General features: G+C 40.2%; 1 protein-coding gene across 3 annotated transcripts in view; it reads left to right on the top strand.

The window, feature by feature from the left end:
* Positions 1–27,841, top strand: part of CATSPERB (cation channel sperm associated auxiliary subunit beta) — a 149,362-nt gene that overhangs the window by 12,804 nt on the left and 108,717 nt on the right. For all 3 annotated transcript variants that reach the window (XR_007412245.1, XM_025467827.2, XM_025467826.2), the window contains exons 5-7: positions 2,048–2,108; positions 19,803–19,898; positions 24,122–24,271. Coding sequence is in view for 2 of the 3 variants with exons in the window: in XM_025467827.2 (XP_025323612.1) it covers positions 2,048–2,108; positions 19,803–19,898; positions 24,122–24,271 (307 nt within the window). In the remaining variant the exon portion in view is untranslated. The remainder of the gene's footprint in view (positions 1–2,047; positions 2,109–19,802; positions 19,899–24,121; positions 24,272–27,841) is intronic.

Raw genomic sequence — 27,841 nt, 5'->3', positions numbered from 1 at the left:
AGAGTATACGTTTTATACTGCTTTTGTTAATTTCATTCCTAATATTTTATTCTTTTTGATTCTATTGTAGAGGGATTGCTTACTTAATCTCATCTTCAGATGATCCTTTACAAGTGTATAGAAATACAGTTAATTTTTATATATTAATCTTGTATCTTGCAACCTTGCTGAAGTCATTTGTGAATTCTAAAGGTTTTTAGTGGTCACCTTGATTTTTGAATGATAGTTTTGTCAGATACAGAATCTCTGGTTGACTTCCATTTCCTTTTGATATTTTAAATGTTATTCTACATTTTTAATATGTCAACTGACACTGTTGTTTCTGAGTGAGAAGTCAACTATTAATTGTATTATTGTCCCCTACATGTAATGTGTCCTTTTTCTCTGTATGATTTTTAAAAATATTTTATTTATTTACTCATGAGAGACACACAGAGAGAGGCAGAAACAGAGGCAGAGGGAGAAACAGGCTCCCTGTGGGGAGCTTGATGTGGGACTCGATCCCAGGACCCCAGGATCACGACCTGAGCCAAAGGCAGATGCTCAACCACTGAGCCACCCAGGCATCCCTCTCTGGATGCTTTTAAGATTTTCTTTTTGTATTTACCCTGATTGTGTTTCTCTGAGCTTCTTGGGTTATAAGTTTACCAGATTTGTAAAGTCTTCAGCTACTATTTCTCTAAAAAAATGTTCTGCTCCTTTTTCTCTTTTCCTACTGTCTCTTTTCCTACTGGGGCTCTAATTATGCACAGTTTAGAATATACAGTATTTTCTCATAGATATCTAAGGCTCTGGTCATTTTTCTTTAATTATTTTCCCCCTTTTTTCAGACAGGGTAATTTCAACTGCTGTATCTCTAAAATCACTGATTCTTTATTTTACCATCTCCAATCTGTTCATCTAATAAATACTTTATTTCAGTTACTATATTTTTTGCCTCATTATTTTCATCTGGCTTTATTGTTGTATTTTTCATCTATGTGCTGGGATTCCCTACCCATCCTTTCACTAAGACACTTTCTTTAAGCCTACATACATTATTTGTTTTTTTTTTAAGGTTTTATTTATTTATTCATGAGAGATACAGAGAGAGAGAGAGAGAGAGAGAGAGGCAGAGACACAGAGACACAGGCAGAGGGAGAAGCAGGCTCCATGTAGGGAGCCCGACATGGGACTCAATCCCGGGGCTCCAGGATCACACCCTGGGCTGAAGGCAGCGCTAAACCACTGAGCCACCCCGGCTGCCCTACATACATTATTTGTAATAGCTGCTTTGAAGTCTTCATCTACTCTCTGGACTCACTCTGGGTCCATTTATCATCTATTTTTTTTAATCAGTTACATGTTTCTTTTTCTTTTGGTTGAAACTGGACACATAAGATAAAAACCTATAGCAACTCTGGATTCTGTTATGTTTTTATGAGAGTTTGCTAGTGGAGAGGGGGGTGGTTGTTGGTTGTAGTATAAAAGGCTCTTTCTTGCCTTGACACAAACAGTAAACTGTGTTATCTATGGTTTCAGCAGCTGTTACCTCTGCTCAGTTTTTTAAAGCTTCCATGGTTTATTTTTTAACATGGCCTTCATTGGTCTCTGCACTTGTGTTGCCCCGGGGTTGGGGAAAATTTATATTTAACTCTTAGCTCAGTTTCCTTGCTCATTGTTTTTTCCCCTTAAATTCCCCAATTCTCAGTCAATACCAAGCTCTGTTCCCTGACACATCAAGCCAGTAATGCCTCAATTTTGTGCTACCTCAGCATGGTTGCATGATATTCCACTTCATAGTATTTTACATAATTGATTAACATTATAGTTATTTCTAATCTTCTACTATTACAAGTAATAATGAAAAATATTCTTGAACATATTTTATTTCCCACATATGTGAGTATAATATAGGATAAATGCCTAACAGTGAAATTACTATGTAAAGGGTATATGCATTTGATATTTTTATTTAATTTCCATTTTTAAAGATAGGGTAAAATATAACAAAAGTGTTGCCTTTAACATTGTCAAACTCTGTATTCTGATGTCTTCTTTATTCAAGTTCAGTGATCAAGTTTACTGGTTGATCAATATTCCCAGAGAAAACATTACAAAAAATACAGGTAAGAATGATCTGAATTAATTTTTTTATTCAAGGGTTTGCATTGCCAAATTTAGCAAGTAAACAGAAACATGTATATTCAAAAATTGTTTGCTATTCCAGGAAAATGTCTCATGTAGTATTTGGGACCTACTTACTAAAAATTATTATAGTTCATCTAAAATTCAAATTTAATTAGGGTTTCTATATTTTATCTGGCAATTCTATTACAAATAGATTGGTTTAACATACATAACATTTATATTGTTCTTTATTTAAGTAAACTCATTTTCTAGAACTCAAAAGTTGTGGTATGGAGAAACTCATGTACCAATAGGTTACCTTAAAATAGTCTGTAATATGTAACATATTATTTATTATGGAATCTCCTATTAAGCGTTATGTGATAGCATAGCTTTATATACGACAGTAAATACCCTTATGGAAAAAGGAGGAAAGTAAAATTTCAGGAGTTATAAGTATTGAATTAGTGGACTGAGCTAGTAGATGTTGAGGCATGAAATACATTTTCATAATTTAAAAATGGTGGAGGGCATATTATTGTAATATGGTAGGTACAAAGAGTGGAAACCAACTTGGCTTCATTGAAGAAGAAAGAAGAAATTTGTTTTTGTCATGGAGCCCAAAGATAAAAATGCATCCAGTTTATAGGAAGGAATTATGACTAATAAATGGACAACCATCAAGACTTTCACCCTATTTCTCATTTCTATGTTTTTTGGATATCTACATTTATTTTTCTCTCTCTACAGACTAGCTTTCTAAAGCTGCCTCACTGCCAGTCAATTTTCTTAAATGTGTACTTCCTAGGAGCCAACCCAATTCCAAATTCCCAGGAGAGTATCTTTAATTGGCCTGATGTTGATCCAGTACCCACTCATATAGCAATCAAATGGTGATGAGGGACCAGGCCAGTGAGAATCATATAGGCCAACCTCTCTAGATACAGGAGTAATTAAAGGGCATAGGGGATTGTGTGTCCTTTGGTGTAAATGTGGGGGGCTTAGAGTAAGGAAGAAATGATAGGAAAGTTTTCACATAAGGAAGTGTCAAGGACAAAAGTCTGCAAGAGAAACCCCAGTGCTGTAAATTCTGACATGAATTAGATCTATCTTTATTTATCTCAATTTTTTACAAGTTAATCTACTGGAAACTTGGTGATTTTTTTGGCAAGGAATTCATCCTGAAAATTGTACTCCTTTAAAAAAAATCTAAGTTAACTATCATCAATATTAGGATGGAATGTTCTAGCTCCTTGGCATAATATTGACATTAGATTGAGGACTGAAAAAAGTGAAGATCACTTGTTATTTTTGCTCCTTCCATTTACAAACTTTAATTTTAGAAATGCAGTGATTCTAGAGTCACCCAGACAGGAACAAAGGTGAACTGAGAACTTAAGCATTTTATAGAAACACACTACATGAGCTCTGTGTCTCTTGGTATAACTCCCTAGACTGAGTAAAAAATATTTTTGAGCTCATGATGTAATAGGAGAGGATGGCCTAATTAGTCATATGCTAGAAATCAGGGGGAGAAATATTCAGGGGGAATGGTCTCCTTTCCCCCTCACTCATTTTTTTTCTTTCCTTAATCATGTCTTATCTACTGTCCTGCAATGAATTGGAGTATTATGTAAGGATGACATCTTGGGAAGGATAGTTGAGGATACATCAACCACAAAGGTAGCAAAATAGTTATCATAGTAGTAGTAGAACTAGCAGGTTCATCACTACTCTAAATACTTTACCTATACTAACTCATCTATCCCTCACTGTGTGGTAGGTATCATTATCATGTCCATTTTTTTTCAAGATTTATTTATTTGTTGGCAAGGGCAGGGGAGTGAGGGGCCAAGGGAGAAGAGGAGAGAGTTCCAAGCAGACTCCGTACTGAGCTCAGAGCCTGATGCAGGGCTCAATCCCATGACCCTGCGATCATGACTTGTGCTGAAATCAAGTCAGTTCCTTAACCAACTGTGCCATTCTGGTGCTCCTATTATGTCCATTTTCACACGATTTAACTAAGACCCAAGGAGCTGCAGGGAGACGCAGTGATAGCTAGAAAGTGCTAAAGGTAGTTTGAAGTTAGAACAGCATAGAACTGTTGAAAGTAAAAAGAGTTTCTCTTATTTATACTTCATGATTTCTTCTTTTTTTTTCATTTATAAGGTATAATTTGCATTCAGTAAAATGTACCCTTTTTATAAAGCATCTAGTTCTGTAAGTTTACACAAATGTGTACAGTTGTATAATCACTACGGTCAAGATACTGAACTGCTCCATCACCCCATAAAATTACCCCACCTGGAGTCAACGTCTCCCCATTGTCCAAGCCCCAGCCACCACACATCTGTTTTCTGTTCCTGTTGCTTTGCCTATTCTGGAGTCATATACATGGAATCATGGAATACATAGCCTCTTGAATTTGGCTTCTTTCACTTACCATAATTCATTTGAGATTCATCTGTGTTGTAATTTCTTTGATTTTCTTCCTGGAAAGTATTCCATTGTATGGGCTATACCAGAGTTAATTTTATTGAAGGGCATTTGGATTTTCCCAGTTTTTAGCTATTTTGAGTAAGGTTGTTATAAGAATTCTCAGACAGGTTCCCTTGTGAACATAAACTTTCGTTGCATTTAGCTAATACCAAATAGTAGGATCACTGGGTTATATGGTAAGTGTAAGTTTAACTTTATAAGAAATTGTCAAACTATTTTCCAAAATAGTTGTATCATTCTGCGTTCTCACCAACAGGTTATCTGAATCCATGCCAGCACTTAGTATGTGTAAGGGTGTGGGGTGTGTGTGTGTGTGTGTGTGTAATTTTAACCATCCTAATATATGTATGGAACCATTTAATAATTTTAATTTGCATTTCCCTAATAACTAATGCCATTGAACATTTTTGTGCTTAAATGCCATTTGAATTATCTATGTAAATATTTTGCAAGTTTGTTGTATATTTTGGATACACGTCCCTTATCAGATGTATGACCTACAATATGTTTTTCCTACTCTGTGGCTTGTGTTTTTCATCTCTTAAGAATATCTCTTGAAGATCAGAGTTTTTAATTTGGGTGAAGTCTAATTTATCAGTTTTTTTACTTTATGGATTGCACTTTTGGCATCATAGCTAAATCAAGTTCACAAAGGTGTTCTACATTTACTTCTAGAAGTTTATGGTTCCAGGTTTGGTATTTAGGCCTATGACTCAGTATGAGCTAATGTGTGCTATATGGACTGAGGTTAATTTGGGGGGGATCATGGGTACCCAATTATTCCAGCACCATTGTTATAAAGACTATTTTATCTCCATTGTATTGCTATTTTTGGGCTCTGTGTCTTTTCACCAATACCATATTGTCTCACTTGAGCTTTATAAATAATAGGCTTATAATAAGTAATGTTAATCCTTCGACTTTGATCTTCTTTTTCAAAATTGTTTTGGTTAGTATACTTCTTTTGCCTTTCTCTATAAATTTTAGAATAAACTCATTTAGTTCTATAAAAAATCCTGTGGTTTTTAAATTTGAGTGGCATTAAATCGATAGTTTAGAGAGAATTGACATCTTACCACTGAATCTTCCAATCCATGGACACTGTATACCTCTCCATTTATTTATATCATATCTTCTTTGAACTATTTCATCAGGGTTTTGTGGATTTCACCATAGGAAAAAAATGTTCAGCATTAAAAAATCTTTATACCTAAGTATCTCATATTTTTTGGGTATTGTAGATGGTTATTTTTAATATTTGAATTTCCAACTGTTAATTGAGAGTATGTAGAAATATGATTGGTTTTTGCAGATTGATTGTGTATCTTGCAACCTTGTTAAATTCACTTATTGGTTCTAGCCTTTTGTATATTCTTTGGTTCTTCTATGTGGAAAAAGCATTCATCCAGAAATAAGAGATAATTTCATTTCTTCCTTTTCAGTACATATTCATTTTATTTCTTTCTCTTGCCTTATTTGTAGTGGTAGGACCTCCAGTACCATATTGGATAGGAATGGTAGGGGACATCCTGGCCTTGCTTCCAATTTTAGGGGGAAAACATTCAATCTTTCATCATTAGGTATGATGTTATCATAAGTATTTTGTAGATGCTCTTTATCATGTTACAGAAATTCCCTTCTAGTACTGGTTTGCTAGTTTTTTTTTAAATCATGAATTGGTGTTGAAATTTGTGAAATGCTCTTTCTGCATCTGTTGAGAAAATAAGGATTGTCTTATTTAGTCTGTTGATATGGTGGATTTCATTGATTCCTTTTTGAATTTTGAGCTAGTCTTGCAATCCTAGGATAAACGACTCTTGGTTATGATGTAGTATCCTTTTTATATATTGTTGGACTCATTTGGCTGGTAGGTTCTTGTGGTTATTAGCCCAGAGTTTAATTTTCTCCCAAGGTCTTTATCTTGTTTTGGTATCCAGTAATGCTATTGTTATAAAATGATTTGCTCTGCTGTTCGGTGGTTGCTGATGAACAGCCAGGGTGGTGTTCAACGTTAAGCTGCAAAAGGTCATGCAGGGATTTAGGGAGGAATCCAGGTAGACCAGCACAGGTGATAACATCTAGGAGTTCTTACGGAGCTTCAGGTTTTTTAGAATCTTCATCACCCTGGGGAATGTCTTCATGATGTCCTGCAGGATCCAGCTGTTTGGCTCTTGAGCCACAGATATGGTACTAGGAACACACCTGCCTAGATGCCAGGTCTGCATCCCTCCATTCCTGATGACTTTGAGAATGTTTTTGACTAGGAAGCCACTGATCTTCCCGGAAAGCCCAAGCTTGTGGGGGCAAGGGGAAGGGGGAGAGATTGTTCCTCAAGATGTGCACAATTTCCCAGCCACATTGCTTTTCTTTCATTCTTTTTTTTTTCCAAAGGTTATTTTCACTTTGGTCTCTGAATTAAAATGCTGTCTAGTTAAGGAGTTTCAGGAAGGCTTCAATAAGAGGCTGTGATAACACTGCATTCCCCACAGATAAAAGAACATGACTAAATCATTTTATTCAACTGGAAGTCAAGCTTTCACTAGAAACTTGTTTCTGAATATTTCTTGGTTTATTTTTAATAGCCATCCTTTGGGGTCAAATTTTACAGGTTCTAAAAAAATATTTTACTTGGAGGGGCAAGATGGTGAGAGAGTAGGGTCCCCAAGTCTCCTGTCCCCACCAAATTGCCTAGATAACCTTCAAATCATCCTGAAAATCTACGAATTTGGCCTGAGATTTAAAGAGAGAGCAGCTGGAATGCTACAGTGAGAAGAGTTCACGCTTCTATCAGGGTAGGAAGACGGGGAAAAAGAAATAAAGAAACAAAAGGCCTCCAAGGGGGAGGGGCCCGCGAGGAGCCGGGCTGAGGCCGGGGCGAGTGTCCCCAGGACAGGAGAGCCCCGTCCCGGAGGAGCAGGAGCTGCACCGACCTTCCCGGGGGAAAGGGGCTCGCGGGGAGTTGGAGCAGGACCCAGGAGGGCGGGGATGCCCTCGGGCTCCCGGGGACACTAACAGACACCTGCGCCCCGGGAGAGTGCGCCGAGCTCCCTAAGGGCTGCAGCGCGCACGGCGGGACCCGGAGCAGCTCGGGGGGCTCGGGGGCGACTCCGCGGAGGGGGCTGCGGGGCGGGAGCAGCTCAGGGGGGGCTCAGGGCGGCTCCGCGGAGGGGGCTGTGGGGCGAGAGCAGTTCGGGGGGCTCGGGGGCGGCTCCGCGGAGGGGGCTGCGGGGCGGGAGCGCGAATCCAACAGCGCAGGCCCCGGAGCCCAGGGCGCCGGGACACAGCCCAGAATCCGGCCCCCCCCCACCCCGGCAGAGGCCGGAGGGCCCAAGACCGCAAGGACGCTCCTGCCCCGAGCTGAGCAGATCAGCGGCCCCGCCCCGGAGCCTCCAGGCCCTGCAGATGGGGAGCTCAGTAGTTCCTGCGGGGGCTGACTCCAGGGCTGCAAGAGCTGGCCCCGCCACTGGGGTTGTTCCTCCTGGGGCCTCACGGGGTAAACAACCCCCACTGAGCCCTACACCAGGCAGGGGGCGGAGCAGCTCCCCCAAGTGCTAACACCTGAAAATCAGCACAACAGGCCCCTCCCCCAGAAGACCAGCTAGACGGACAAGTTCCAGGAGAAGCCAAGGGACTTAAAGTACACAGAATCAGAAGATACTCCCCCGTGTTTTGTTTTGTTTTTTTTTTTGCTTTTTGATTTCTGTTTGATACCCCACCCTTCTTTCTCTTTTTCTTCTCTTTTTTCTTCCTTTTTTATTTTTCTATTTTTTTCCGTCTTTCTCTCCTCTCTTTTTCTCCTTTTCCCAATACAATTTTTTTTTGGCCACTCTGCACTGAGCAAAATGACTAGAAGGAACACCTCACCTCAAAAGAAAGAATCAGAAATAGTCCTCTCTCCCACAGAGTCACAGAATTTGGATGGCAATTCAAAGTCAGAAAGCCAATTCAGAAGCACTATTATACAGCTACTGGTGGCTCTAGAAAAAAGCATAAAGGACTCAAGAGACTTCATGACTGTAGAATTTAGATCTCATCAGGCAAAAATTAAAAATCAACGGAATGAGATGCAATCCAAACTAGAAGTCCTAACGACGAGGGTTAACGAGGTAGAAGAATGAGTGATTGACATAGAAGACAAGTTGATGGCAAAGAGGGAAACTAAGGAAAAAAAGAAAATCGAAAGACCATGAGGATAGATAAAGGGAAATAAATGACAGCCTGAGGAGGAAAAACCTACGTTTAATTGGGGTTCCCGAGGGCGCCGAAAGGGAGAGAGGTCAAGAATATGTATTTGTACAAATCATAGCTGAAAACTTTCCTAATCTGGGAAGGGAAACAGGCATTTAGATCCAGGAAATAGAGAGATCCCCCCCCCTAAAATCAATAAAAACCGTTCAACACCTCAACATTTAATAGTAAAGCTTGCAAATTCCAAAGATAAAGAGAAGATCCTTAAAACAGCAAGAGACAAGAAATCCCTGACTTTAATGGGGAGGACTATTAGGGTAACAGCAGACCTCTCCACAGAGACCTGGCAGGCTAGAAAGGGCTGGCAGGATATATTCAGGGTCCTAAATGAGAAATACATGCAACCAAGAATACTTTATCCAGCAAGGTTCTCATTCAGAATGGAAGGAGAGATAAAGAGCTTCCAAGACAGGCAGGAACTGAAAGAATATGTGACCTCCAAACCAGCTCTGCAAGAAACTTTAAGGGGGACTCTTCAAATTCCCCTTTAAGAAAAAGTCCAGTGGAACAATCCACAAAAACAAGGACTGAATAGATATCATGATGACACTAAACTCATATCTTTCAAAAGTAACTCTGAACGTGAACAGGCTTAATGACCCCATCAAAAGGCGCAGGGTTTGAGACTGGATAAAAAAGCAGGACCCATTTATCTGCTGTCTACAAGAGACTCATTTTAGACAGAAGGACACCCACAGCCTGAAAATAAAAGGTTGTAGAACCATTTACCATTCAAATGGTCCTCAAAAGAAAGCAGGGGTAGCCATCCTTACATCAGATAAACTAAAATTTACCCCGAAGACTGTAGTGAGAGATGAAGAGGGACACTATATCATACTTAAAGGATCTATCCAACAAGAGGACTTAACAATCCTCAATATATATGCCCCGAATGTGTGAGCTGCCAAATATATCAATTAATAACCAAAGTTAAGATATACTTAGATAATAATACACTTATACTTGGTGACTTCAATCTAGCGCTTTCTATACTTGATAGGTCTTCTAAACACAACATCTCCAAAGAAACGAGAGCTTTAAATGATACAGTGGACCAGATGGATTTCACAGATATCTACAGAACTTTACATCCAAACTCAAGTGAATACACATTCTTCTCAAGTGCACGTGGAACTTTCTCTAGAATAGACCACATACTGGGTCACAAATCGGGTCTGAACCGATACCAAGAGATTGGGATCGTCCCCTGCATATTCTCAGACCATAATGCCTTGAAATTAGAACTAAATCACAACAAGAAGTTGTGAAGGACCTCAAACACGTGGAAGTTAAGGACCATCCTGCTAAAAGATGAAAGGGTCAACCAGGAAATTCAGGAAGAATTAAAAAGATTCATGGAAACTAATGAGAATGAAGTTACAAACGTTCAAAATCTTTGGCATGCAGCAAAGGAGTCTTAAGGGGGAAATACATCGCAATACATCCATTCAAAAACTGGAAAGAACTCAAATACAAAAGCTAACCTTACACATAAAGGAGCTAGAGAAAAAACAGCAGATAGATCCTACACCCAGCAGAAGAAGGGAGTTAATAAAGATTCGAGCAGAACTCAACAAAATCGAGACCAGAAGAACATGGAACAGGTCAACAAAACCAGGAGTTGGTTCTTTGAAAGTATTAATCAGATAGATAGACCATTAGCCAGCCTTATTAAAAAGAAGAGAGAGAAGACTCAAATTAATAAAATCATGAATGAGAAAGGAGAGATCACTACCAACACCAAGGAAATACAAACGATTTTAAAAACATATTATGAACATCTATATGCCAATAAATTAGGCAACCTAGAAGAAATGGACGCATTTCTCAAAAGCTACACACTACCAAAACTGGAACAGGAAGAAATAGAAAACCTGAACAGGCCAATAACCAGGGAGGAAATTGAAGCAGTCATCAAAAACCTCCCAAGACACAAGAGTCCAGGGCCAGATGGCTTCCCTGGGGAATTCTATCAAACATTTAAAGAAACCATACCTACTCTACTAAGCTGTTTGGAAAGATAGAAAGAGATGGAGTACTTCCAAATTCGTCCTATGAGGCCAGCATCACCTTAATTCCAAAACCAGACAAAGACCCCACCAAAAAGGAAACTTATAGACCAATATCCCTGATGAACATGGATGCAAAAGTTCTCAACAAGATACTAGCCAATAGGAGCCAACAGTACATTAAGAAAATTATTCACCATGACCAAGTAGGATTTATTCCCGGGACACAAGGCTGGTTCAACACCCGTAAAACAATCAATGTGATTCAACATATCAGCAAGAGAAAAACCAAGAACCATATGATCCTCTCATTGGATGCAGAGAAAGCATTTGACAAAATACAGCATCCATTCCTGATCAAAACTCTTCAGAGCGTAGGGATAGAGGGAACATTCCTCGACATCTTAAAAGCCATCTATGAAAAGCCCACAGCAAATATCATTCTCAATGGGAAAGCACGGGGAGCCTTTCCCCTAACATCAGGAGCAAGACAGGGATGACCACTCTCATCACTGCTCTTCAACATAGTACTGGAAGTCCTAGCCTCAGCAATCAGACAACAAAAAGACATTAAAGGCATTCAAATTGGCAAAGAAGAAGTCAAACTCTCCCTTTCGCCGATGACATGATACTCTCCATAGAAAACCCAAAAGCCTCCACCCCAAGATTGCTAGAACTCATACAGCCATTTGGCAGTGTGGCAGGATACAAAATCAATGCCCAGAAGTCCGTGGCATTTCTAGACACTAACAATGAGACTGAAGAAAGAGAAATTAAGGAGTCAATCCCATTTAAAATTGCATCCAAAAGCATAAGATACCTAGGAATAAACCTTACCAAAAAGGTAAAGGATCTATACCCTAAAAACCACAGAACACTTCTGAAGGAAATTGAGGAAGACACAAAGAGATGGAAAAATATTCCATGCTCATGGATTGGAAGAATTAATATTGTGAAAATGTCAATGTTACCCAGGGCAATTTACACGTTTAATGCAATCCCTATCAAAATACCATGGGCTTTATTCAGAGAGTTAGAACAAATTATTTTAAGATTTGTGTGGAATCAGAAAAGACCCCGAATAGCCAGGGGAATTTTATAAAAGAAAACCATATCTGGGGGCATCACAATGCCAGATTTCAGGTTGTACTACAAAGCTGTGGTCATCAAGACAGTGTGGTCCTGGCACAAAAACAGACACATAGATCAATGGAACAGAATAGAGAATCCAGAAGTGGACCCTCAGCTTTATGGTCAACTAATATTCGATAAAGGAGGAAAGACTATCCATTGGAAGAAAGACAGTCTCTTGAATAAATGGTGCTGGGAAAATTGGACATCCACATGCAGAAGAATGAAACTAGACCACTCTCTTTCACCATACACAAAGAGAAACTCAAAATGGATGAAAGATCTAAATGAGACAAGTTTCTATCAAAATCCTAGAGGAGAACACAGGCAACACCCTTTTTGAACTTGGCCACAGTAACTTCTTGCAAGATACATCCATGAAGGCAAAAGAAACAAAAGCAAAAATGAACTATTGGGACTTCATCAAGATAAGAAGCTTTTGCACAGCAAAGGATACAGTCAACAAAACTCAAAGACAACCTACAGAATGGGAGAAGATATTTGCAAATGACGTATCAGATAAAGGGCTAGTTTCCAAGATCTATAAAGAACTTATTAAACTCAACACCAAAGAAACAAACAACCCACTCATGAAATGGGCAAAAGACATGAAGAGAAATCTCACAGAGGAAGACATAGACATGGCCAACACGCACATGAGAAAATGCTCTGTATCACTTGCCATCAGGGAAATACAAATCAAAACCACAATGAGCAAATGGTGGGTATTTGTCATTTCTAATGGCTGAGTAATATTCCATTGTATACATAAACCACATCTTCTTTATCCATTCATCTTTCGATGGACACCGAGGCTCCTTCCACAGTTTGGCTATTGTGGCCATTGCTGCTAGAAACATCGGGGTGCAGGTGTCCCGGCGTTTCATTGCATCTGAATCTTTGGGGTAAATCCCCAACAGTGCAATTGCTGGGTCGTAGGGCAGGTCTATTTTTAACTCTTTGAGGAACCTCCACACAGTTTTCCAGAGTGGCTGCACCAGTTCACATTCCCACCAACAGTGTAAGAGGGTTCCCTTTTCTCCGCATCCTCTCCAACATTTGTTGTTTCCTGTCTTGTTAATTTTCCCCATTCTCACTGGTTGAGGTGGTATCTCATTGTGTATCTAGTTTCATTCTTCTGCATGTGGATGTCCAATTTTCCCAGCACCATTTATTGAAGAGACTGTCTTTCTTCCAATGGATAGTCTTTCCTCCTTTATCGAATATCAACATGGATGGAACTGGAGGGTATTATGCTGAGTGAAGTGAGTCAATCGGAGAATCACAAACATCTTATGTTCTCATTCATTTGGGGCATATAAATAATAGTGAAAGGGTATTTAAGGGATGGTGGAAGAAATGGGTAGGAAATATTAGAAAGGGAGACAGAACATAAAGACTCCTAACTCTGGGAAACGAACAAGGGGTGGTGGAAGGGGAGGACGGCGGGGTGTGGAGGTGAATGGGTGACGGGCACTGAGAGGGGCACTTGACGGGATGAGCACTGGGTGTCATTCTGTATGTTGGCAAATTGAACACCATAAAAAATAAATTTATTATTAAAAATTTTTACTTATTTTAGAGGGAGGGAGAGATAGAGCCATATGTGAGCAGGGCGGTGGGCGGTGAAGGGAGAGGGAGAAAGAGTCCCAAGCAGGCTCCAGCCAGAGAGCAGGGCCTATCCTGGGGCTATCCCACAGTCCTGACATCATGTCCTGAGCCAAAACAAGAGTTCCCCTCTCTTAGCCAACTCTGCCGCCTGGCTGCACCAAATTATATAGATTTTTAAAAATCATTTTCATCCAGGGATCTGGTGAAAGGTTAGCTTTTTAGTTTTGAGTCATGCTCTTTATTGGACAGTATCTATGAATAATGAACAAGTTCATTGTTGCTGGGACCAGCTAGAGGTTCTGTGTCCAAATCCCCTCACACCACACCCCCGCCATCCAGATTGGCTCTGCTTGGCAATTCGGTGCAGCTGGGGTCATCCCCAGAACTTTAAGGGTGAAGATTCTCATGGAAGAGGGAGCCAGAACATTCAACAGAAGCACAGGGAATGTTATGAGAAATTTTGCCCTGTCTTGAATCTGTTAAATTAATTCACTCCGGGCGCTCTTAATTGTGTAATTGCTGGAACGATGAAGATATTATGACTAACTTCTGAAAGCCAGGGTTTCTGGGTCTGCTTTTCAAGAGGGTGATTCCAAGATTGAAAAACAATGAGCCTCATTCTAGGCGATATGGCGCTTTGCACAGAGGTTTCTTTGGAATGGAGTCCTGGTGTAATTGCCAAAATGAAATGCAGGTGGTCACTGCCTGGAATCCCACAGTGCTGCGTGTTTGTTTGTTGTAGTTTTTGAAATCCTGTGTTTCAGGGAAACCGGGTGGGAAGGAAAAGTAAGTACACAGGTTTTTAGAACTAAGTGACGCTGAAAACAAAGCTGATTTCTAAAAAGAGAAATAGACAAATACATAAATAGATAAATATGAGGAAGAGTCCCTCCTCTGTTACAGAAAAAATTTTAGAGTATCAGCTTTCATTAAATGTTTGGTGGGCTTCTCCAGGCCAGTGAAAACATCCAGGCTTGGAGTTTTCTTTGTGAGAAAGCTTTTTAACCCCAAATTTGGTTTCCTTAATAGGTATGGGCATATTCATGTTTTCTTTTTTTTTTTCTTAAGTGCGTTTTGGCAGCTTGCGTCTATCAAGGAACTTTTCCATTTCATCTACAGTTTTGAATTTACGGCACAAGAACCATTTGTGATATTCTCGTATTACCCTTAGAATATAGAGTCTGCAGTGACGTTCCCCATTTCATCTCTAAGACGACTTACTTGTACCTTTTTTCCTTCTTGATTAGTCTGATAAGTTCATCCGTTTTATAGACCCTTTCAAAGAAGTATCTTTTGATTTCATTGATTGTGAATAGTTTTCCTGTGCTTCATTTCCTTGACCTTTAGATTATCCTACTTACTTTTGGTTCAGCTTACTGCTTTTTCCCCTAGTTTCTTAAATTTGGAAGCTTTAGATTAGGGGCCAGAAAACAATGCTTTTGGTCTGCAGCCTGTTTTTGTAAACAGAGTTTTACTGGGACACAGGCATGTTCATTTGTGTGTTTGCTGCGGCTGCTTTTGTACTACCTTGGCGGAGTTGAAGCATTGTGACAGAGGCCATATGGCCCACAAAGCCCGAAGTGTTTACAATTTGACTCTGTATAAAGCCATTGCTCTCTTTCATCCCTGGCTTCAGATAATTGATTTATTTCTTTAATCCAGTATAAATATTTTACTGCTATATATTTCTCTCTAGCCCTGCTTTATCTGCATCTCATAAACTTTGATTTGGTGTGTTTAAATTTCCTCTCAATTCAAAATATATTCTAATTCTCCATGCTACTTTCTTTTTGACCTGTGGTTATTTAGAAGTATGTTGTAAGCTGTCCACATATTTGGGGATTTTTCCAGATAGCTTTGTTATCAATTTTTCTAGATTAATTCTGTGTTCTGAGAATATATCTCATATGATAATTTGTTGTTTTGTACGGCCTGTTTGGTGAATCTACCACATGCACTTGAAAAAAAGTATTTATTCTGCTCCTCTCAGCTGGAGTATCCTAGCAATGTTGATTAGCTCAGTTGGTTGATAGTGTTCAGCTTTTCTACATTCTTACTATTTTTTATCAATCACTGACAGAGGAGTATTGATAATATCCCACTATAATTGTGGATTTTTAAAATATCTCTTTCAGGTTTTATCAGCCTTTGATTCATGTCTTTTGAACCTCCTGTTAAGCATGTACACGTTTAGGGCTGTCACATCTTTCTAGGGAATTGATCCCTTTACCTTATGCATTGGACCTCTTTATTCCTGATATTATCTTGATCTGAAATCTGCTTTGTCAAATATTGATACAGCCACTACAGCTGTGAATTAGTGTTTGCATAACGTGTCTTGTTTCATCCTCTTGCCTTTTTTTTTCTCCCCAAGTCAGCCTTTAGAGCACATTAACCAACAGAGGGGAAGCACACAAATGAATTATTTATTTATTTATTTATCTATCTATCTATTTATTTATTTATTTTACACAAATGAATTTTAAAATAAAGCCAAGGCATCAGTAAATAAGATCTGACACAGAAGTACCCATTGAAAATATAATTCGAGATGCCTTCTGTTGAGAATGTAATCAGATGGAGGAAAGCAGGAATTTAAATCCATGAGTATGTATACAATGGAATATTACTCAGCCATTAGAAATGACAAATAACCACCATTTGCTTCCACGTGGATGGAACTGGAGGGTATTATGCGGAGTGAAGTAAGTCAATCGGAGAAAGACAAACATTATATGTTCTCATTCATTTGGGGAATATAAAAAATAGTGAAAGAGAATAAATGGGAAAGGAGAGAAAATGAGTGGGACATATCAGAGAGGGTGACAAAACATGAGAGACTCCTAACTCTGGGAAAGGAACAAGGGGTAGTGGAAAGAGAGGTGGGAGGGAGGATGGGGTGACTGGGTGACGGGCAATGAGGGGGGCACTTGATGGGATGAGCACTCGGTGATATGCTATATGTTGGCAAATTGAAGTCCAATAAAATAAATAAATTTAAAAAAGGTGGGGACTTGAAAAATAAAAATAATAAATCCATGAGTGCAGGAGGGATGCCTGTGAGGAGCGAAGGACCCTGGAACTGAATTATCAAGGCAGACTCAGTTGATGTCTTTAGCTTCCAGATGCCTCTGGCCCTGATTGGTAGGTTGAGACAAGTGTTGGCTGGTGGTTACAAAGAGCAATGAGAGGTATCTGTTGTGTCAGGAATGGGGAAGAAGTTCAAAATGCTGTTAAGATTGGGGACCTTCAACCCTGTAAGAATGAGGAGTGAGGACACAAGAGATGGAGGCTCTGTGCTCTTTTATGTTGGGCACTAGCCACGCTGCAGCAAGATACTATGAAAAAGTACTCTGGTTACTAGTTTCATGGAGTTGCTGGGGCTGTAGGAAGGACTCCATGGAAAACAACTGGCTGATCTAGATGAAATCAACATTCAGGCATGGAAGTAGGGACAGTGCTATTTTTCAGAGTGGGACACCATCACCTTGGCCACTTACCTAATGGACGAGCCTTCTTTACCCAAAGTAACTAGGGTTTTTAACAGTGAGATATCCCGGTTTTGTATGACTCTTAATGCAGCTCTGTTCTCACTGAGCTCTTAAACAGCATGTGAACAAGGTGTGATGGTGTATCAACTGCCTGATGAGGTTTGTTTGGAGTTTTGCCACTAAACTCTTCTTCAATTTACAGTTCTTGAACTATTCCAAACTACTGGCTAGCCTGGTTTGGCACAGCTTCTTGGCTGCTTCATGTACCTCTTTCACTACATTGGATACAATCCCACTTTGCAGATGGGATTCATATTTCCTGTGTGCTTGGGATGAGCAGGACTAGTATTACCACCAAACAGAAGTGTGTGCTGGTTAATATGCAGGTGGAAAGTCCAAGCGATGCACTTGATAGAAAACCAATCCAGAAAATAATTGGATGTTACTGTTAATAAAGGATTAAATCCATGCTTTTTCCTTATATTCAGTCACTCCATATATCATCATAGGAACCACACCACTTCTGACTTTAATCAGAACTTGCAGAGGGTTATCCAAGACCTGTGGATCCTCAGGTTTCTTCATATTTTAAAAGTCAAAGATAGTTATGCACAGACCAAATTTTTTTTAATAATAAATTTATTTTTTATTGGTGTTCAATTTGCCAACATACAGAATAACACCCAGTGCTCATCCCGTCAAGTGCCCCCCCTCAGTGCCCGTCACCCATTCACCCCCACCCCCTGCCCTCCTCCCCTTCCACCACCCCTAGTTCGTTTCCCAGAGTTAGGAGTCTCTCATGTTCTGTCTCCCTTTCTGATATTTCCCACTCATTTTTTCTCCTTTCCCCTTTATTCCCTTTCACTATTATTTATATTCCCCAAATGAATGAGAACATATAATGTTTGTCCTTCTCCGATTGACTTACTTCACTCAGCATAATACCCTCCAGTTCCACCCACGTCGAAGCAAATGGTGGGCATTTGTCGTTTCTAATGGCTGAGTAATATTCCATTGTATATATAAACCACATCTTCTTTATCCATTCATCTTTCGATGGACACCGAGGCTCCTTCCACAGTTTGGCTATTGTGGACATTCCTGCTATAAACATCGGGGTGCAGGTGTCCCGGCGTTTCATTGCATCTGAATCTTTGGGGTAAATCCCCAACAGTGCAATTGCTGGGTCATAGGGCAGGTCTATTTTTAACTCTTTGAGGAACCTCCACACAGTTTTCCAGAGTGGCTGCACCAGTTCACATTCCCACCAACAGTGTAAGAGGGTTCCCTTTTCTCCGCATCCTCTCCAACATTTGTGGTTTCCTGCCTTGTTAATTTTCCCCATTCTCACTGGTGTGAAGTGGGATCTCATTGTGGTTTTGATTTGTATTTCTCTGATGGCAAGTGATGCAGAGCATTTTCTCATTGCACAGACCAACTTTGAACTCATCCCACCGAAGGCCAGTTAAGTCATACATCAGAAGATTGACTTCTCTTTTTGGGTTAGGCAGTCACATGAGAAGCTCCTTTTATAGAAAACCTATAGAATGTTTTCTCACACCATTATCTTTTCCAAAGTCCAGAAGTTGCTTGATGGAAAATAGTGACAGGGAGAAGCACAAAGATCACTTAATCTACTCGAGTACCAGCTGCTTCAGAGCCACTGGAAGAGGCATTTGCTCCCTGCAGTGGTGCACAGAACCGCATGGATGCCTGGGTGTATGTGAAGGCCTGTGCATCCAAGACCTTTGGGGCAGGCAGCTTTTCATGAGTGTGCCCTGATTTCAGCCTCAGCCTTGGCCCCGTCACAAGAGCTCTCAGTCTGAGTTCACTACCCATGGCTTCCCCAGGCCCCACTCATTTTTTTTTTTTTTTTTTTTACTTTTAACCCACCAATGCCTTTATGTTTAGGGAGAGTTTCTTATAAATAGCATATAGCTTAGTCTTGAGTTCTACATCTAATCTGGAAATCTGTCTTTTAATTGGTATTTTTAGACAACTTACATTTAATGTAATTGTTGATATGGTTGCATTGAAACCTATCATCTGGCTATTTTCTATTTGTTCCATCTCTTCTCTATTTTTCTTTCTCTGTTGTCATTCATATTAATTATGTTTTATTACATTTTATCTCCACTATTGGATTATTAATTATACCTTAGGTCTTTTTTAGTGTTGGCCCTAGGAGTTACACTATATTTTTTAATTAAACATGGTCTACTTTAAAATAGTAGTACACCACTTCACATGAAGTGTCATCATTTGCTTCTTAAGCCACAATAGCTCTTGGAGAAAAATGATGATCTAAAATATAATTAACCAGGGGCACTGGGTGGCTCAGTTGGTTAAGTGTCCAACTCTTGATCTCAGCTCAGGTCTTGATCTCAGGGTTATGAGTTCAAGACCCACGTTGGGCTCCATGCTGGGTGTGGAGCCTACTTAAAAAAATAAATACATAAATTAATTAATAAAATAAAATATTATCTGGACTTACACTGTGGTAGTAAGACCACTTCATTATTCTTTTATTTTATTTACCATCAAAATATCTGTAGGAAAAACATAGGAAATCTTATTTATAAATGCAGTCAAAGTGATTGGGAAATGAACAGTAATATTGTTGGTCATATTAATATAGCCTTAAATTTCACCAACTTGGCATACAAAAAAAACAGCCAATTATTTGCCTTTTATTTTCAAACAGATATTGCAGCTGTAGAAGAATGGTTAGTAAGGATCACTTTACAACACGGATTAAATATTTATACTACTGAAGGAACACTATTGGATAATGTTCGAGGTAAATGCCAACAGATAAAAGTAAAATGGAATTCATAGTATTCTTTTAACAAACATTGTAACCTACTATATATGCCAGACTCTGTGCTAAGTCCTAGAGAGAGAGAGAGAGAGAGAGAGAGAGAGAGGTATGAACATTACCCTTGAGGGATGACAAAGAATACACATGGTTAATTGTTAATAGAGGTCTACAAAGAGTGATATAGAAATATAGAAATATATGTTTTTTTTTCATGACCCCAATACGGGGTCATGATAAATAATGGCTTTATAAAGTTAGTTTTTGCATCTTCTAGAAACATGTTATAAAAGATACTGTTCAATGCATTACAGTCTTCTTTATGATGACTATCAGCAAAAATTCTTGCTCATTCTTTGTTAGAACATTTACATTTTTTCATGAAAAATTGGTTGTTTCTAAGGTTATGAACACTGAGTGATAAATAATTGTTGAGGCCTCTCTTTTCCAATTGTCTTATTTATAGTCCAATTTTTGGATCATCTGTAGCAGTATAATGTAAACTTTTTAAAAAATCCTCATTCCTGAATCTTGTATTTATCTTTATTTTCCTCACCTTCCTTTTATTTATTTTTAAAAAAGATTTTATTTATTTATTCATGACAGACACAGGGAGAGAGAGAGAGAGAGAGAGAGAAATAGGCAGAGACACAGGCAGAGGGAGAAGCAAGCTCCATGCAGGGAGCCGGACATGGGACTTGATCCCGGGTCTCCAGGATCACACCCTGGGCCGAAGGCTGCGCTAAACCGCTGGGCCACCGGGGTTGCCCCTTCACCTTCTTTTTAAAAGAAAGTTTTTCACTTAAATTCCAAATGGTTAATATACAGTGTAATATAAGTTTTAGGTCCTTTTTACTTTTATTCTTTTTTTTAACTTTTATTCTTTTACTCCTACTTTGATTTGGTGCTATGTAGAATGCAGAGCAAAAATAAAGAAATGTTACAAAAAAAAAAAAAAGAAATGTTACATTTTATGGAGAGAATTTCCTGGGTAGCTTTATGAAAAGTAATGATGTCTCCACCCAACTCTATGCCAATTAAAATTGGACCTCTACGAGTGGAGCCAGGCATCTGTAATAAAAAGGGGGGGGGGGGAATCCCCACAGGTGATTCTGATGTGCAGAGGATTAAGAACTGCTCTAGAGAAGAGGTTGCGTATGTGCCAAGAGTCAACGGAAAATCTCATGCAGCATTATTTGTAATAGGAGAAATGAGTAACAACGTAAATGTCCATTAAAAGGGGAAAAGACAAATACCTGTAGTATGTTCTGTTAAGATGAAGGAAATAGATCCACATATATTATCAAGAACAGAAACCAAAGCATTGAAGGAAAGATCAAGTTTCAGAATAGGAGAATATTTACTTAAAATTCAGAAAACACATAAAGGAAAGCTATATACTGTTCATGGGTACATATATAGTGTAGAAAATATATAATAATGTAGATGAGAAATAGATGCCGCAATTTCATGATAATGGTTGCCTTTGGGGAGAATTTGGGAATCGGGCCACAAAGGGGACAGAGGTCTCTTCAATCATATCTATATTATTTGATTTCTTTAACCAAAATTGAAATATCTGAAAAAACAAAATGGCAAAATGTGCTTTTTTTATTTTGTCATAGTGTCCAAATTTTTAAAAAACAATGAATTATCTATTCAATAGTAACTGCAAGCTTTTGAGGCTGACATTTTGAAGTCCTGTGCTAGCTACTTTGAGGTACTGAAACAATATATAGTTATTTCCATTTTCAAAAAAAATTGAAATATGAGTCACTTACATATTAAAATGTACCCAGAATATTATATACTGCATTAAAATTTTAGTGTACACTTATTTAGAATGTATGGAAATGCTGTGGTAGTAGAGTTTGGCAAGTTTGTTGTTGTTAAAGGTTCCAGATGCAGAAATGAGATTCATCTGTTTGAGGAACTGAAAGGAGGCCAGTGATGTGGAAGCATAATAAGTGACAGCGTGGCTTATAATAAGTTTGGAGAAACCAGCAGGGAGTATGGTTAAAAAGTATGGGTTTTATTCTAATGAAAAGCTGTCCAAGTGTTTTAAGCAAGAGAGTGCAAATTTGGATTTACATTTTTCTAAATGGATCGCTTCGGCTGCTGTGCAGAGACCTGACCCTAGGAGAACGGCAAGAATGAGGAAAAAAGAAAAGATTGACTGGCGGTTGTTGCCCTTGTCCAGTGGGAGGCAGTCCAGAGGGTGTGGGCTGGGGGATTAGTGTTGGAGATCTAACGTTTCTGTCTTTGGAAACGGTTTTGGAAGTAGAGTTGATAGGGCTTCCTGGTAGACTGGGGGTGAGGGATACAGAGGTATCAGAATGAGTCCTAAATTTCTTTTTTTTTTTTTTTAAGATTTTATTTATTTATTCATGAGAGACACAAAGATAGAGGCAGAGACACCGGTAGAGGGAGAAGCAGGCTCCCTGTGGAAAGCCCAATGTGGGACTTGATCCCAGGACCTCGGGGTCACGCCCCGAGCCACCCAAGGGCCCCTCCCTCATTCTTAAAACATTTAAAATATAATATATGATTCTGAGGAGATTGTATGTAAGTAAAAGGTGTTCCAGTTGGATGTGATCATGTCCAGGTTACAAGGTCCAGGCTCCCTGCCTCTAGAGATCTTGTTATCAATTGTCTGCACAGACACGCTCCACCCTGGAGAGTCAGCAGTCACACCCAAATTTCTTTAAATTAGTTTGGTTATAAATTGTATCTTTCTGTCCTAAGGTACACTGTGTCAACCAAGATGGAAACTTCACTGCATTTCTTGCTTTTCACAAAGTTAAAAATTTATCACTTAACGTTTTGGGATTTTGTAGCAGACTTGGGAACAATGGTAAAGATTTACATTGTAGAAATACAAACAGCTAAAGAATTGATTACTACATCACTCTTTGTAAAAGTCCTTTGACAAGGGCGCCCAAGTGGCTCAGTTAGTTAGGCATCTGCCTTTGGCTCAGGTCATGACCCTAGGGTCCTGGGTAGATGCTGGGGTCAGGCTCCCTGCTCTGCTCCTCCCTTCGCTCATGCACATACTTTCTCTCTCAAATGAATAAATCTCTAAAAAAAAAATTTTTTTTAAAGTTCTTTGATTATTTCTGACATTCAGACAGTATTTTGTTAGATTGGCCTGGCTCGCTTTTTGTACTCCCTTTTCTCATTTTTTTAGAAGAGAAAAAAATCCATTTTCTTATCATTAAAATTTTAACTTCATCCTGTTTGAACTCTTTGCCTCTCCAAGAATAGATGGGGTGGAACGTGTCCTCCTCCAAATGATTTCCCCTTATAATCCTGGCCCAGCTTCCATGTTTGTTCCAGAACTCCCTCTTAATGCCTTGGCCACCAATGGTAGGTTTTCCCTATCCTTCACTGGTATTCTGGATTTATTCTGATTATATCTGCTGCCATTTCAATGCAATTGGAGGAAGAGAACAACAAGTAAAAGTGTGGTGTGGGCTTTGGAAGCAAAGGTTGCTCTGTGAATTATGAATGTCCTGTGATGCAGCAACCCCACTTCTAGGGATGGGTCCTGCGGCCAGGTGTACAACCAAAGATGGTCAGAGCAGTGTCTCTCGACCCACATGTGCTTCTTCCAAGTAACTGTTTCTGGCCCCCATGGAGGATAGTTAGACTTCATTCCTTTTATTCTGGAAAATAAGAATCATCCTATTTCTTAACTGATGAAGGGTGAGGTAAGACAACTATTTTGGGGGACGATGGAGTTGTCCTCTTTATATAGCTCTTTTAACACCTTCAAATGAGGACACGTGTCATGGTGAACACTGGGTGTTGTACAAGAGTGTGAAATCACGGGGCAGCTGGGTGGCTCAGCGGTTGAGCATCTGCCTTCAGCTCAGAGCATGATCACGGTCTCGGGATCCAGTCCCACAATGGGCTCCCTGGAGGGAGCCTGCTTCTCCCTCTGCCTGTGTCTCTGCCTCTCTCTGTGTCTCTCATGGATAAATAAATAAAATCTTTAAAAAAAAAGATGTATGAAATCACTAAATTCTATACCTGAAACTAATATTACATTGTGTGTTAACTAACCGGAATGTAAATAAAAACTCAGGAAAACAAAACCAGACCAAAAAAAAAAAAAAAAAAAAAACCACTCTGAAAGGAGAGCATTACTGTTCCCTTTTCAAGACTGCTGCCGCATTTTAAGCACCTACATTTGATTTCTGCAGAACCTATTCTTCAGTGGGATCTTGGGACGGTAATGACAGAAATTGATATCACGAGTGTGTATCCATATGTGGTTGATCTCAAAGTGGCAAAGTGTCCCTGCGCCAACGACGTGGCCCTACTTGGCTTCATCCTGAATGCAACATATAATGGTAGGCTCGCGGCGTGGAGTTTTGTGTTGTCAGGACGGTGGTGTTTCACTGGCAGTGCAAGTCAGATGTGTAGACAGAAGGGAGTGAAAAAGTTTCTTAAAACACACTTGCAAATTTACTCTTGGCTGCTTCCCCTTGTCTACCTGCAGCTGTGACTTTTGGCCACGTCCATAGAGACTGTGTTGTCTGTCCCACTTTCACGTATCCCCTACCACCTATTAGTGTTACTTCCTCTCAGAGATTTTTTTGATTGCATTTCTAATCCATCTGCTGTTCCTACCATCTACAGGTACCGGGTTCTAAGGCATCATAATATTATCTTATTACGTATGCATTTTTAGATTACTACTGAGTGTTTCATAGCATCTTTACGTGTTTCAGCTGCTAACTGTATTATTGTAGTTGTTTTTCCTGGGTCATTGGCGACCTTTTGAGTCCCCAACCCAATGAATGAAAAGGGAAATAAAAGAACTAAAAAATAACAAAATTGCATCACTCACAGTTGATACGTGTATCCCTCAAAATCCAAAAGAATCAGTAGCCAAGCTATCAGAACAAATAAACGGAGTACTACACAACTGAGGAATGAAATCACAACATGTACAAAACTGTTCCACCAAAAACTAAAGATTGTAATTTTACAAGAATCCTATTCAGAAAGTAACAAACCCTGGGAGGTATCTAGGATTAAACAAGGAAATGAATTGTAAGGCCTATTGGACACGAATTATAAAACTTTAACGAAGGTCATAACAAAGACTGAAATAAATAAGATTTTATGTGCATGAACGGGAACTTCTGCTGTGAAGACCTTCACTCTGTCCAGATTTATCAGTCAGTTCAATACAGTTCCAAGAAAAATGGCAACAGTGTATTTTGCGTGTGGAAGTTGGCAGAGCCCAATCCAAAATTCACATGGGAGATTGAAACAATGTGAATTACATAATTTTTAAAAAGAGCAAGAACTTGCCCTCCCCCCCATGCCCTGGACAAAGGAGCTCGCCCCTGACATCAGGGTCCCCAAGGGCCAGCTCGTTCTGTGTTCTCTTGTTTGGGGTGCTTGCTTGTGCTGAACTGGTGTAGTTAGGAGCCGAGTCTCTTCCTCCTCTGTGCTGACCCCGCAGAGACTAGGCTTCTGGCCTAGCTGGTCGGGTGCCGGGCGAGGATCCCTCCTGCTTCCCTGAGCCCCAGGACAGGAGCCATTCTCCACTCGCCAGGGCAGGAGGGCAGCCTCCACCTGGGGATGTGCCTCAGTCTCAGCCTCAGCGGAGAAGAAATAGATTCAGCCACATCCCCCCCCGCCCACCCGCTCCTCCAGCCCCCCAGCTGCCTTCTGCTGTTACTGAAGCAAAACCGAACTTCCGACAGGGTGCAGCTGCTGCTGCCTAAACTTGCAGGCCCTCTGTGAAACCCTCGGCTGACGCCACCCCACCAACGCACCCGCCCCACCCCCTCACTCGATTAGTCCCCTGACCCCCCATCCCACTCACCTGCCCCACCCATGCACCTGCCCTAGCTCCCTGCCCGCAGCCCCCAGCCTTTAAGACCACCTGGTTACTGGTGGGAACAGGTGTCCGGGAGCCCCGTGGGATCCAGCGTGGACTTGCCACCCACCTTCTCCTGTGGGACACTCCCAGCAGGCTTCCCCGGTCACTTAGGATTCTATCCTACCCACACTCTTCTACACCCCCTTTCGTCTGACCCGCATTCCGGTCCCTTTCCATCCACCCAGCTCTGCTCAGCAGCCGGCTCCCCACCTGCCCCACCGCGCTCATCTTTCTTCTAGGCGGCTCTTCACCTTGCTGGCCCGGTCCCCATCCCGGTAACACATCCCCACCCTGCCCCTACACCCCACCCCCAAATCACTTGGCTTAACAGACCAAACTGCCCAGGTGCCCCCCGGCAGCCAATTCTTTGTGCTCCTTCTAATTTCTTTCCCGGCAGCAGCTGATAGAGTTGACCATTCTCTCCTCCAAACACTTTGTTCTCTTGGCTTTCTCCATCTCACCTTTGATTTTATCCTGCTGCACCAGCCACTCCTCAGTTTTCTAGATGGGCTTCTCTTTGGGGTGATCCCTCAGGTGTTGCTGAACTCAGGACTTTGTCCTGGACTCTCCTTCCTTATGGAACCACTTCTGTCTCTGAGAAATGCAACCTAGTCCTATGGTAGAGATGCCATCTCCAGGCCAGTGATTCTCAAATCTGTATTTCTGGTGCTGACTGCTCCTTGGAGACCAAACTCCTCTACCCTGTTGCCTCTTTTACATTCCGTCTTGATGTATAATGAGCATCTCAAGCACAGTAAGTCCAATCCCTAATTCTTGATTCATTTCCCTCTGAAATCTGTTTCTCTCCAGTATTCCTTATCCCAACTGATATCCAGTTACTCGAAACTTAACACCTAGAAAACATTCTTGAGTGCTCGTCCTGTCACGACATTCCAGGGCGGTGCTGCACCCAGTACGTGTCTCCAGTGTGACCATTCTCCCCTCTGCTACAATCTTAAATCAATGATGGTTTCTCCATGGGACTAATTCATAACCCCTTAGGTAGGCTCCCTGTTTCTATTTTTGCCACAGTATAACTCACCTTCCATACAGCCACCAGGGTGGTCTTCTCAAGTATAAACCAAATCACATCACTTCCCTGCTTCAAACATCTGGTGGCTTCCGTCTGGCCATTCCAATAATATCCAAACTCTTCACAATGGTCTACATCAGCTTCTGTAAACCTGCAGTGCAGTTGTGGTCGTTTGTTAGAGCAGCTTGTAACTTAATTTGAGTCTAAATTTATTAATCAGAATAAGGCATTTATTTCACTGCTTACTTCCCTAGTAAATATTTCTGAACTTGGCAGGAGTCTGGTCATGTGATATCACACAGGACAGCAGCAGTAGTCATCCCTACTTAGTATATAGGGTAGTGCCTCATTCCACAGCCAAAAGGCAACACTTGTTGTTAGCTTTCCTCTTCTGAAAAAAAGTGGACAATAACAGCATGTCCTGCTGCATCTCTCCCTACACGGAAAACAGCTGAGAGTGATCATACACATCTCACGTTATGAGTGGTCCTACATTCATCTTTGGGAAACAGTATATGCGTTAGATTGTCAACTGTTTGCAGGCTCCCCCACTGCCCTCAATAGATATGCCTGTCAACTAGACTCCAGGTTAATATGCTGTATTTAAAACAAAGGACTCTCAACCCTCCTAGCCATGGCCAAAGAAAGGTGAGGTCAGAGTATGTGCAGTGCATTCTATCTTCTTCTTTTACTAGGTTCTCATGAGGCATTGTTTTTTTTTCCTGTTTCTTAAATCACAAATGTTAAAGTAAATCCAACATAGTTTCTTCCTCTTGGAATTTCAATTTTCTTCTTGGAGTTTTGAAATTATGGACTAAGATTGTATTTCTGAAATAGGAATTTCTGATGAAAATACTGTCGGAAAAGGGAAAAAAAAAACCCTCTTCCTCTACTCTCTTAGGTTCAGTAAATGAGGTCTGTGAATTAAATTAATAAAATAGGATTAGCAGGAAAAAAGGCACACCATTTTTATTAATATTTGCATTCAGA

This window comes from Canis lupus, chromosome 8 (genome assembly GCF_003254725.2).
Source record: "Canis lupus dingo isolate Sandy chromosome 8, ASM325472v2, whole genome shotgun sequence".
Classification (NCBI taxonomy): domain Eukaryota; kingdom Metazoa; phylum Chordata; class Mammalia; order Carnivora; family Canidae; genus Canis; species Canis lupus.
Note: the sequence above shows the minus strand (reverse complement) of the source record. Positions and strands in the feature narration are given on the sequence as shown.